Source organism: Lissotriton vulgaris, unplaced genomic scaffold (genome assembly GCF_964263255.1).
Source record: "Lissotriton vulgaris unplaced genomic scaffold, aLisVul1.2 SCAFFOLD_1345, whole genome shotgun sequence".
NCBI classification, from domain to species: domain Eukaryota; kingdom Metazoa; phylum Chordata; class Amphibia; order Caudata; family Salamandridae; genus Lissotriton; species Lissotriton vulgaris.
Window position 1 is genome coordinate 295,214 of NW_028255641.1, and position 13,418 is coordinate 308,631.

The 13,418-nt window shown below is 45.9% G+C and overlaps 1 protein-coding gene across 1 annotated transcript in view; it reads left to right on the forward strand.

The window, feature by feature from the left end:
• LOC147659044 (E3 ubiquitin-protein ligase TRIM39-like) overlaps nt 1-13,418 on the forward strand; it is a 267,718-nt gene extending 254,300 nt beyond the window's left edge. The window contains exon 8 of the mRNA XM_086952016.1: nt 12,848-13,418. Coding sequence (XP_086808142.1) covers nt 12,848-13,383 — 536 coding nt within the window. The 3' untranslated portion in view covers nt 13,384-13,418. The remainder of the gene's footprint in view (nt 1-12,847) is intronic.

The following is a 13,418-nucleotide window of genomic DNA, read 5'->3' on the forward strand; positions in this document are numbered from 1 at the left end:
TCCCCTCCTCAAGCGCCTTGAGACCCTCTGGGTATGTAGCGCGCTATACAAATTCTCTGACTTGACTTGACTTGACTTGACACTCCTTCGGAAGGCTCAGGCTCTTATGACGACTCCATCTACAACAGTGAGGACGGTGTCTTCTCTACTGGGATAGATGGCCTCTTGTATCTTCCTGACGCCACACGCACGGCTGCACATGAGACCGCTGCAGGAGTGCTTGGAGGACCAGTGGGATCAGAGGAAAGGATCTTGGGACGACAAGATTTGCCTGTCGCTGCATGCTCTTCAGTCTCTGAAGTAGTGGTGTTCGGCGGAGAATCTCCTCAGAGGGGTTCCCTTTCACAAGGACATTCCCACGCAGACTGTAGTGACGGATGCGTCTCTTCTGGGATGGGGAGCGCACTCCGGGACTCTACAGATTCAAGGCACGTGGTCCCGATGGAGGCTACGTATCACATCAATTTCCTGGAACTCAGGGCTGTTCACTTGGCGCTGAAGGCCTTTCTTCCGTCCTTCCAGACCAACTCTCTGCTTGTACAGACGGACAATACCACCACAATGTATTACCTCAACAAGCAGGGGGGTTCGAGATCGCGCACTCTGTCACAGGAGGCGCAGGCGATCTGGCACGGGCTCCTAGCCAGAGGACTGACGATAACGGCCACCCATCTACCAGGTGTGCAGAATGTTCAGGCAGACGCACTGAGCAGACTGGTTCAGGAAAACCACGAATGGGTCATAAACGACGAAGTACTAGGAGAAGTCTTCGCAAGGTGGGGTACTCCAGACGTAGATTTGTTCGCCACCGCCGAAAACAGCAAGTGCGGAGACTTCACCTCCAGGTACTTCCAGCAAGGGACGCTGGGGAATGCGTTATGGATCAACTGGACGAACAGCTTTCTATACGCCTTTCCTCCCATTCCCCTGATTCCGGCGGTGCTCATCAAGCTGGCACGGTCCAGAGCTCGGATGATACTCATCGCCCCGGAGTGGCCCAGGCAGTGGTGGTTCACGGACCTACTTCACCGGTCTCTCCTTCCTCACATTCGGTTGCCGTGCAGGCCGGACCTTCTCACGAAGTTCGGGGGACGGATGTTACACCCCAACCTCTCGTCTTTGAGTTTGGCGGCATGGCTCCTGAGATAGTGCAATATGGCCATCTGAATCTGCCCGATGATTGCATGGACATAATGAAGGAGTCTAAGAGACCTTCCACTCGGACTTCATATGCTTACAAGTGGAAGAGGTTTTGTATCTGGTGCCAGTCTAAGAACCATGATCCTACGACTTGCAAGGAAGATGTCATCCTTCCTTACCTTTTACATTTGGCGCAGTCTGGTCTTAATGTCCATTCCATTAAGGTACATCTTGCTGCATTGACTGCCTACAGGAAATGCCCTTCACAGACTTCCTTTTTCCAGATCCCTGTGATCAAAGATTTTCTGGAAGGTTTGAAGAAAGTATTCCCTCCTCTCAGGCTTCCCTCGCCTTCATGGGAATTGAATGTGGTGCTGTCCAGATTGATGAAGGAGCCTTTTGAACCTATTCATAAGGCTTCGTTGCAGCACCTGTCCTGGAAGGCGGCGTTCCTTGGCCATTACATCGGCCCGCAGGGTGAGTGAAATTCAGGCGTTGTGTTGTAATGAACCTTATACTGTATTTCATGCTGCTAAGGTTGTTATGCGTACTCACCCTAAATTTCTTCCCAAGGTTATTTCTGATTTTCATGTCAACCAGACTATAACTTTGCCTACGTTTTTTCAGAACCCTTCATCCCCAGCGGAGAGGTCTCTCCATTCCCTGGATGTTAGGAGGGCGTTGAAATTTTATCTGGATAAACCAAGGATATTCGTAGGTCTGACCAGTTGTTCATCAATTATGGATCGGTCAGGACGGGTCTTGCGACCTCTAAGCAGTCCATCTCTAGGTGGATTGTGTCCTGCATACAATTGTGTTACCAAAAGGCTAATAAGACCTTAGGAGGTAAGACTAAGGCTCATTCCACCAGGGGCAAAGCTGCCACGACAGCTCTGCTCCGTAACGTGCCGATTGCTGAAATCTGCAAAGCAGCCACTTGGAAGTCGGTTCATACCTTTGCTAAGCATTACTGCCTGGACACTGACGCCAGGGCAGACGCTCAGGTTGGGCAGGCTTCGCTGCGGAATTTGTTCGCACAGTAGTGGCGTTATGTTCTCCACCGCCGCTTTGGTGTGGGGATGGGCTTGCAATTCTATTCACTAGATTATAACTATACACAGAGATCCCCTACTACAGAAGGAGTAGTTTCTGTCCTGTAACTCCAGTTCTGTAGTAGGGGTATCTCTGTTATAGTCATAAGCGCCCGCCCTCCTCCCCGGTGGAGATTTTTCATCATGTAAAGAATGCGACAGGTCTGGCGTGCTTCGCCTTAAAAAAGAACTGAAAGTAGAGGGACCTGCTATGCATTCTGGGATACTGGGAGAAGTTCTGGAAAGTTCTCTTAAAGGCACAGTATCCTATTTAAGCCACATAATGGCAGCCTATGGGGCTTGTCTGTCCCTACCTTCCTCTCTATCATTCCAGAGTCTTTGACTGGGGGAGGCAGGTTTCTCTATGGTAGAAACTGGCAGGCTGTGCTGTGTGTGGTGTTTTTTGGTGGAATTTCGAGTTGAAGTACTGGACAGTGTAGCCTGTGGATATAGGCTGCATTATTTGTCTTTAAATTCTCTCTTAAGTGTCTTTGCAGTTTCTGCATTATTTTGACAACTTAAGAGATTATTTTTGATTGCCGGGGTCCACGCACATGGGCGGGACTATTCACTAGATTATGACTATAACAGAGATACCCCTACTACAGAACTGGAGTTACAGGACAGAAACTACTCCATCACCAAGATCGACGGTGATCTTGTTTTGGGCATAACATTAGAAAGAAGACTCAAACTTGAAAAGCAGCAGACATCTTAGATTGGGCACACTCCCACCAACTAAACACCAAGAACAGCGGCCATCCTGGATGGGCCAGCTGCACACTAATGTTAACCCTACTGTACTCAGACCCTCATCGCTCCACAATCGAAATTGAGAATTAACTTTTCAAGCTCCATATCTTGAGATAAACCATGAAGAGTCAGAATTTCTTATTCGCTGCAGCAAAAATGAAGACTCCTTTTTCATTTCCAAGATCGACAAAGACACAAATATGCAAGCTTCCACAGTATCCCCCACCTGTACACTGCCCAGCAACCTGAAACCCCATAGACCAAACCCTTTCATAACCTACCCCCCAAACCTTTCAGCTTATGCCACCAAAAACCCAAACTGAGTAGGCAACACCCAGAAACACTAATAGCTGATATCTACTCCAACACCTCCAAGGGGTTAAAGAAAACGGATTTTATCTTCCACACACCCTGACCGGCAAAATGGTGCACAACCTTAACTAACCTACTTTAATATTGCAAAATCCACCAAAATCCCAGACGGCGAAAACAGATGATCGCCAACTCTCACCCTAAGGGGCAAAGCCACTATAACCTTCTACAGGAATGGAAGTATCATGATCCAAGATTATGACATTCTGTGTTATATCAACTCCATTTTTGTGACCCTAAGGAACACCATTCACCTCAAGACCAACCACCCAATCCTGACACAACCACCACCTCTGGGTACGACAGGATGGTAACCATTCAAGACCCGCCAATCATCCCAACTCTAGCTCCTCCGCCATAAGTCTCTCTGCCCACTCCTCTGCCTCAAATGAACTTGCCTCCGCCACCCCTCTTGAGTACGTTGCATCCACAGCCCGCCCCCCACCCCCACCCCAAACAATGGTAGGCCAGACTGTGGTAGGCCAGACTGCTGAGCCGACTTTGGAGAGCAGGCCAGCTCGTAGAAATATCAACTACTCTAATCCCCACCCACCAACACCCATATCCACCCTGACTCAAAGCTTCCTCCACCCCTTCTTTGTCCCTCCCACACCTTGCTGAATGCAGACAAAGGCGCCTGCACCCAAAACTCTTCTCAACTCCGCCCTTGCCCTCACTAAACTATGCCCTCTGTATCTAAAATGCCTCACACAAGATTAATCTCACCTCAACTACTCTACTCGCTTTTCCCCTATGCCCATGACTGATCTAAAGAAACAGCTAACCCACATAGGTAATCAACTCAATAAAGTGGCACAGAGCATTAACAATATTCCATTGATCCTCAAACCGTATACTGAACTCGCCCAAAGCACACTCCTCCCTTCCTCTGACTCCTTAAGAGAATCCACACGATTGTCTAGAAGCCAGCCTACCAGCACAACCACTCTTTTGACAACCAAGCGCACAGGCTGAAAAGATCGACCCCTGGGATATCTGAATGAAGCAACAGCCTAGACAACTTCCAACTAAGTCAACCCCACCTTCAAGATACAGGTGGTTACTGGACTCGGGAGAGCCATTAACCCTCCCAAAGCTGCCAGACCTCCAATCAGACGTCCAGCAGCAGTAACTTCAACAATATGCCGATAAACTGCAGACCAGCAACTAAACATGCAACCAACCTAGCTGATACCATCGTGAGCCATGATATTGACATTGCATTTATCACAGAAACATGGTTAAATGAAACCTCCTATCCCTCCCTTGACCTACTAGTCCCTCCCAGCATCTCAATCATCAAGAAAGACTGGGGTGACATAGCCATTACCCACAAGAGTAACATTCACATGGCCGAAATAGACATCTATACCTACCCCACATTTGAACATATCAGCACTAACCTAACGACGAAGAATAATAAAATAACGAAATGTCACCTCCTTTATCACCCACTCGACTTTGGAGAACTCCTATCGGAAATGAAAATGCACTGCTCATTCTCCAACAACAACTTATTCCTAAGCAACTTCAATCTGCACTGGAATGATGAGAAAGACTCACTTCAACAATCCTTAAACATTGTCTTTCGCAGCAAAGACTTTAGCCAGCACTGCAAAGGTCAAACTCATACAAGAGGCACAACCCTGGATGCTATTATAAAGGAAATCCTCAGCACGCGTCTGTAGTGTATCTAAACAGGTTTAGATACACTACAGACGTATGCTGAGGATTTCCTTTGTGTGTTCAGTGGCCTCGGCCGCAATTTTGGGGGAGGTTGGTGGTTCTCCTCACCTTATAGCACCGTCCAGAATTCAGGATCTATTGAAACTAATATATGTGCTATTTTCCTGAGTTGGGCAGTTTCACCTAGCTCAATACCACTGTCCGTTCAAAGGTCTGGACACTATTATAACCCGCAATGAAGCAGCAAGTATTGACAACATCCTTCCAATCGACTTGTCGGACCACCACATCATTCTGTTCCACCTCAACCAAACGGTAATACCCCCTATTCACACTCAAAAACCATACAATGGACCCACAACACAAGTGAGATTCCCATGGACTAGAAGATAGAATTATGTCTCCCTAGAACGCCATACTCTGCCATCGACCGGAAACCCTCCTCTCAGTATGCATCTTTGCTAAACTCGTAAGGGGCGACCTCCCCACCCAGATACTGATGGAGTTAATACAAAACCCCTTAACATCTCACAGGAGCGAATTCCAAGCGTTCCTCTCACCTAGCAGATCTTCATCCGGCCTCCATCGCATAGCCTCAACAAGTCACTCTCTTACTACAGGAACCAGGTGCCGACCCAGATGACCTCAACAATTTCAGAACCATTTCCAACCTTCTCTTCCAGGCCAAAATACTTGAGAAATGCGTTCTCTTCCTACTCAAACAACACATTGATTTCAACAATCTTCTTGAATCGCTATAGTCAGGATTTACAAAAGGATGTAGCACTGAAACAGCCCTACTGAACCTAACAGATGACACACACAAGGTGCGGGACACAGACAGATGCTGCCTACTTATCCTCCTAGACTTATCATCCGCCTGTCGTATTTATTTTTCACTTTATTTGAAAAAAGATTTATTGGTGGAGTTCGAGATGGGCTACAAAATACCATTTCATGAGTTACCTGGAATGAAGAATTTGATTTCGGTTAATAAGAAAAATAGGCCCATTATGCTTTACCAAATATCTAATACTACTTACGAGCAAATTGTGTGTAATATGGGTGAAATGGAGTGTAATTCAATTTAGAACATTTAATAAAAGGAGTGTGAAATTTAGTAGACACACTGAGGAAACTAGAGATTCCTTTACAGGAAGAAATGAAGAGATTTAGAAATTAGAAGAAGCATCCTAGACTTACTCAAGGGAAGAAGGGAGTTATTTGCATGATGTGTGAGAAACATGACGATTGGTAAGATTCAAGAATGATAGGAGTGAGTGGGTGCAGATAAAGTTGTATAGTTAACAGAGGATATGTTTGCTTTTGATCCTATGTTTAGAGGTATTTAACATTGCTGTGGTAAAATAGCTTATTTCAATATTCCAAATAAACGGGTACGTTACTGTTATTTAACATTTGTTTTCCCGAGCGTGCATCATGAGTTGAATGAAATGAGACTAAAGAGATTGAGATTTTGTCTCCTAAAAAACTGGATCACATGTATCAAAATGGCAGCAATAGGCTTGTCTCGATTTTGACTTTCCCTGCAAGAACATTCCATAAAGATAAACTTGGTGAATAATTTTACATTTGAAAGCCGCACAAAAATGCAATTTTTATATCAATAACAAACCAGGTTTCCTAGGCTTCTAGTCTGTCTATTATTTAACAAATGAAACGTAAATAGTTATATTGGAGGGAGCCCTTTACAATTTGGAGGTGGATTTGTTCCTTCCTTTATACAGCTGTGCTCTCGCAACTACATTAAGGTGTTATAAATTACAATACAGTTTGAGGTATGAAAAATGAACAGAAGCAGATTCTTCGGTGTGTTTCTTGTCCCAGCAGGGAGATGGTTTATTGCATCCAGACTTGAGAAGTCTCACAAAATGCCGACACGTGTTTCGTCGTGTGCCGTTGAGTCAACACGACTCTTCAGGGCTTTAGACTCAACACCAAGAATGGGTCGAGGGTAGTCTGGAGCTGGCGGTACTACCGAGTGTAGGTAATTCAAAAAGAGACCATGAATAATCTCTGCTCAAATAAATGAAAGAGTAAGGTTGGAAAGTCCAGTAGAGTCACGCTCTGTTGAAACTGCTAGGGTCCGCCTTATCAAGTGTGTAAGAGTCTACACAATGATCGATCAAGGAACATCCACGGCGTGTTGGAGTTAGGTATCCCTCCTCTTCAAGTTCCCGGTGGCCGTTAGCCGTTCACGACAGACGGCCACCTGGAACTTGAAGAGGAGGGATACCTAACTCCAACACGCCGCTTATCCTGTAAACTAACACGTTTGTGGATGTTCCTTGATCGATGGATCCCCTCCCGGTTACTTCCTGAAATATACACGTTTTCAGAGCTAGTACTTGGAATACTCCTCCAGCCCTACAGTACGGAACAGAGCTAATAGAAAGGGTTTGACCTCACCACTAGAAACACACCTGTTTCCAGACAAAGAATCGCTTTCATTGTGTAGACTCTTACACACTTGATAAGGCGGACCCTAGCAGTTTCAACAGAGCGTGACTCTACTGGACTTTCCAACCTTACTCTTTCATTTATTTGAGCAAAGATTATTCATGGTCTCTTTTTGAATTACCTACACTCGGTAGTACCGCCAGCTCCAGACTACCCTCGACCCATTCTTGGTGTTGAGTCTAAAGCCCTGAAGAGTCGTGTTGACTCAACGGCACACGACGAAACACGTGTCGGCATTTTGTGAGACTTCTCAAGTCTGGATGCAATAAACCATCTCCCTGCTGGGACAAGAAACACACCGAAGAATCTGCTTCTGTTCATTTTTCATACCTCAAACTGTATTGTAATTTATAACACCTTAATGTAGTTGCGAGAGCACAGCTGTATAATTGTTGTTTGGTCTCTGACTTATTAGACGGTTAAGGGTGTTTTACCGTCTGCTCTTCACGCACTACACAGCTATTTCTGAACCAACACATAGTAACGTAGAAATTGAGGCAGTGCGCCCTTGATATCGCTTTTTCTAAAAAACCCTCAACAGCCTTGTTCCTTCCTTTGCCTAACTTTTGGATTTGCTCCTTTCGGGAAACAATAGGCTGGTTTTTCTTGGAGAGCTGTATAATTATCAGTAAGAGGGGTCAGCAGACAGCGGGCGAAGAATATGGGCCAAGGGAATTATTTCCCACTGAAAAATAAAAATTGCTTTGGAACAGGGTATCCCTCTTTATTTTATTAGTCTTGATAATTTACTTCCATAACCCATATATTTATTTAAATATATTTATATGAAATATTTACTCATTTTACAATGAGCTTCTGTTACTTTAGTCCTTTGAATTGAATTTTCTGTTAATAGTTTATGAAAGTTACACCCCCTCGGTATTACAACCAAGAACTGCATTATCCCAAACCTCGAAGGTGCAGCGCTACAGAAAGTATGACAATCCTTTCCCAAAAATGGACAGCATTTTTTTTAAGCCTTAGAGTACTTTATTTTAAAATAAAGTTGCAGAAACTATTAGCAAAGAAACTTGCCACCGAGCAGAAGTGTGAGTCACAGTATGATTTATAGGATGGTGTGTCTTAATTTTTAGGCTCTCCTACACAGCGCTTGCCCTGTGCTTGAGATATCTCTTGTAACGGAAAAAAAACTTAGAGGGGGCTTAGAGACCGCCCATTACTCACCTTTGGTTGGCTCCCACATCACACTCCGTTTCTTACTTTCTATTGGACAGTGCCTCCTCCTGTCATCTGGCTCTTGTCAGCCCTTGGTGTGCAGCTTGGACCAAGTACTGCTTCCTGTCTGTTTCGTGCGCCTGCAGAGGTACTTTAAAAAAAATGTTGAACTGTAACAGTCCATTAGAGTGCATAGTTTTGCAAGCTGTCTCTTCCCACCCCGCATGCCTCCATTGCTTCTTGCTCTGTTCCCGCCACCTCCCTCCCGTCACTGTCCCCGTTGCTTGCCCTGCCACAGATCACCCCTTCCCCTGACCAGGTCACTGATGTTCCCTTTGTTGCTGCTTTCCCTGTTCCCCCACTTCCTCCCTCCCATCACTTCTTGCTCCTTCACACCTCCTGGTGCTTGCCTGTCCACAGATCACCCCCTCCTTGACCCCATCACTGTTTTTCCCTTTGTTGCACTTTCCCTGTTTCCCCCACCTCCTCCCTCCTGTCGCTTCTCTCTTCCTTGCACTTCCTGGTGATTGCTCCATCCACAGATCGTTCCCTCCCCAACCCCATCACTGCTTTTCCCTGTGTTGCGCTTTCCTTTTCCCCCCCACCCTCCCCACCTCCTCCCTACTGTTACTGCTTACGGTTGATAATCAGGGAGAGCAGATCAGCTGGATATATGGAATGGTGCTTTCGGTATCTTGCCTGCGTCCTACAAGCCGAGGTGAAATTAAAAATCTATATAAATACAACTCTTGATATGGAGATATTTTTTATTAAATTAAAACCTTCACATCAAAAGAGTGCTGCGAGTCCCGCTGGGGTTAAGTGGACTCGCCCTTGTCTGTAATCTTGTAGTCCTCTCCTGTCGTACTGTTAAGCAGACAATTTCTGAAAGGAAGGAAGATTAGGAACCTGGAACGTCTAGGAGTTTTAATCTTCGAGTGATCACGTTTATCATATCTATGTTCAGAAGCATCAGGTGGTGGCGAACCACCACGAGACATAGTCTTCTGTTGCTGCTTATTTTTGTCCCAAGTATCTTTAGGAAAAACTGGACGTTCCTCTTTTACAGTAGGGAGCTTTCCCTGAGACAAAGGAGAGCGTCTAACTCCCAAATTATTGCGCCCCAAGGACGTATAAACGTCAGCGATAATCGGCAACTCGCATCCCCGATCCAGTACATGCACCGTCAAAAGGCGTTCACGAACCATCAAAGCCGCTGCTTTACCTTTAACATTAGAAAGAATCATACCAGATACTATTGAAAAAATGCCAAACAATTTCATATCCAGAGCAGGACCTGCCCCATGTTCATCCTGTATCTTAAGAACGTTCGGAAGAACGCTCATGGAGGGGGTGCCATAGTAAAGTGTATACACTGAGGCAAACACCGTCCCCCATGTGTTGCAGTCGGACGAAGGAGGAATTGGACTACTTGGTAAGCACATAGTAAGGATCCTATGCTTCTCAACAGGACCAGTAAGTGGAAAAATGGCATCAGCCATCAATACTCAAGGGCCCATACAAACAAAGGAAAGATGTGGTAGGGTGTCATTAAAACATCTGAAGCTCTCAGGCCATAATAGGAACTTCACAACAACAAATGGACGATAAGCAGCCGCAACAGTGGCCACGGTATAAGCATGGAAAGAATTATCAGTCACATCCACAGCAGGAAACATAACCCAGGAGTAAAACACCTCAAAATGGTAGGCAGGATCCCCCCTCGACTACAATGACAACTGGAGACCCCGCATTGGGGACTCCATGCTGCAACAACTGCTGAGAGAGCAGTGCGACAATGAGTCAGAATCAGTTGTATTATCATTGAAACATAATGGAAACAAACGGTAGCACAAAATGAGTTGAAAACCTTTTCAACTTCAAGCTGGAAAACCTTCAGCAAAAGGGGAACCCTAAAGACTGAAGAGTCGAAGCCCTCTCACCACGGACGTCTCCGAAAAATGGTGCAAGGGTATTTTGGACCAGCACAACCACTACTCCGGGTTCCCTTTAACTTAGTACCAGACCAAACTTTGGCGGTGCCATGTTGCAGGGATTCTGCGGAGTCACAGAACTATGCTTGGGATTGTGGGACCTTAGTAGGCAGGTATTCAGTCATCCTACCACCTGAGTACCCATGAGGCCGGAACAGACTAGCTATAGTGTCTCACTTGCTCTCCTACACACTCACAGATGAACAAGTAATTAGACACACCAGAACACAACACTTCCGACCCCCTCAGGAATCTCCGTTGCAGGACGCACCGTTTCACTCACCCACTCGTACGAGTCCACAGTAAGCTCTGACAGAGACACAAGGGAAGTTTAAAATGTTTATTTTAACTATCATGCAGTAACATGCCACAACAAATAGAAAATGCCTTACACCAGTACGGTTACATCGTAAGTAATCCATAAATGGAACTGTCATTATATACGACAATGTAGCTAACCTCCCCCCTCCCTCCCCCTTCTACAGAAGCAAAATGATTATATATCAGAAGATCTCTAGGTGTTGGCAGCAGACCCCGCACTTCCGTATACACAGATGAAAGCTTTACATCAGAGACGTTGCCACTGAAGACACATTTAGCCATAACCAGAGGTCAAAGTGTACTGGATAGGACGGGCATGATGTGCCCCTATTTTTTTGATTTACGAAAACCAGTTTCCTTACTTTTTGTAAGAGTCCAATTCCGATAGTTTAAATGCTTTACTGAAGTGTCATTCAGTGAGTCTCCAGTGTTGTGAAACCGAGTGACGAGTAGACAGCTAAACAAGCATTCTCTGCAGGGTGCCCGCTTGCCTTATAGAAATGCAGGTATACGCAGTGAGTTACTCAGCAAATGTTATGGTAATCTGCAAAGGTAAAGGATGTTGGGAAGCCAGGTAGTGGAAAGAGTTAACAAATGAGCTGTGAACTGCGTGCTTTTAATTGTAATCGTATTTACATAGTACTTGCTACCCTTGGCGGTGTTGAAGGGATAATAATGTAAAAAATATTCCATTACATATAGTCTGGGTACTACTAAAATCTGTATTTTGGGGCACTGTTTTAGCTTAAACCTATTTGCCCATTTTGTAGCAGTCGATCTTTTATTGTATGTAATGCAAGCTTAAAATCAGGACTTGCATATTGACAGTGCTTTCTAGCACCAAGATTTTTTTCTGTGGCTTTCTGCTTACACACAGACTTCTGCAGGGTAACAACTTTTTTATTTTTCATTTAACATGTGTGTTCTTTTATATGTAGCTATCTAGCGGTGACCGATCTATTAACCTCAAAGAATATAGTTTTTTACCACACCTTTGACCTCGCCCCCATTCTCAATGACCCCGCCCCCATTCTCAATGCCCCTGCCCCAACTGCAAGCAGCATCCCAATTCCCATACTTTTCTTTAACGCACTTCGACTGCTGGCCATAACAATTGAAACAGATTCAGGCAACATCATACGAAGGGCATGTGTCCAAATAGGTTGAGGGGGGGGGGGGGTTGAAGGTGTTTTAAGGAGAGGTGCTTATCCCATCTTGTAAAGACATGCAGGCTCAGGCTGGTATTCTGCTCTCAGTGTCCTGGGATCAGCAGAACTCCAGGTTCACCAGAAACCTCTCCAAAATATATTTTCACTTCCCAACCCTCCGCCCCTACCCAACCAAACACTCCTGCACCCCATGACAGGCTGATACAAAGAGTGATTACCCTGATTCACATGTTTTACTAGCTCTCTAAGACACTCCGAAACAAAACTTGCTTTAAAACTGTTACACTCTGCAGCTCCCCCATTTTTTATAGAAAAGTATAGAACATCACTTTTTAGGTTTCGGCGTGAAATGTCTTGTAACTAAAACATTTTAAGAAACCCCATGACACAGCCAGCATTGTCCTAGTGTTTTTTAAACTTTAAATCTGGTTACAGAGCATATGCAACATGTGATCAAAAATGACATTTGATAGAATTAGCATAGGTGAAACCTATTGGCTTTGCCAATGCTTGTTAGTAATGTGAACGGATTCAATGCTTAAAGTGTTGTTCTGTTGGGATTCTGATTGGCTGCTTTTGAGTGCTGTGTGGTTGGGCGAGTTGTAGTTACTACTGTGGTTGTCAGGTTGCTGAGCTCTGTTTTCTGCCTATTCCCGTTTTGCAGCTGCGGTGACGCTGGATCCGGACACTGCTCATCCCTGGCTCGTCCTGTCCGAGGCTGGAAGGAGCGTGAGGCTGGGAGACAGAGCACAGGATCTGCCCGACGCGCCCCAGAGATTCAACCCTGTCGGAGCTGTCCTGGGGAGAGAGAGGCTGAGCTCCGGGAGGCATTACTGGGAGGTGGAGGTGGGGGAAAAGACCCGCTGGACCCTGGGGGTGTGTGACGAGGCTGCGAGCAGGAAGGGGGTGATCACAGCAACGCCTAAGGGTGGATTCTGGACAGTGGGGCTCAGTGGTGGTAAATATGCAACGCTCACCTCCCCTCGCATCCTCCTGACCCCCCGTGCACCCCCCAGGGCTGTGGGTCTCTTCCTAGACTATGAGGCGGGCAGGCTCTCGGTGTACAATGTGGATGACCGGTCTCTGCTCTTCACCTTCTCCGGGGCCTCCTTCCCCCCCACCCTGCGGCCCTTCTTCTGTCCAGAGCCAAACAATGGAGGGAGGAATGCGGGGGCGCTGCGGATCCTGCCGGGGACCTGAGGGGATTGAGAGCAGTTGACTGTTCGCTGTACCAG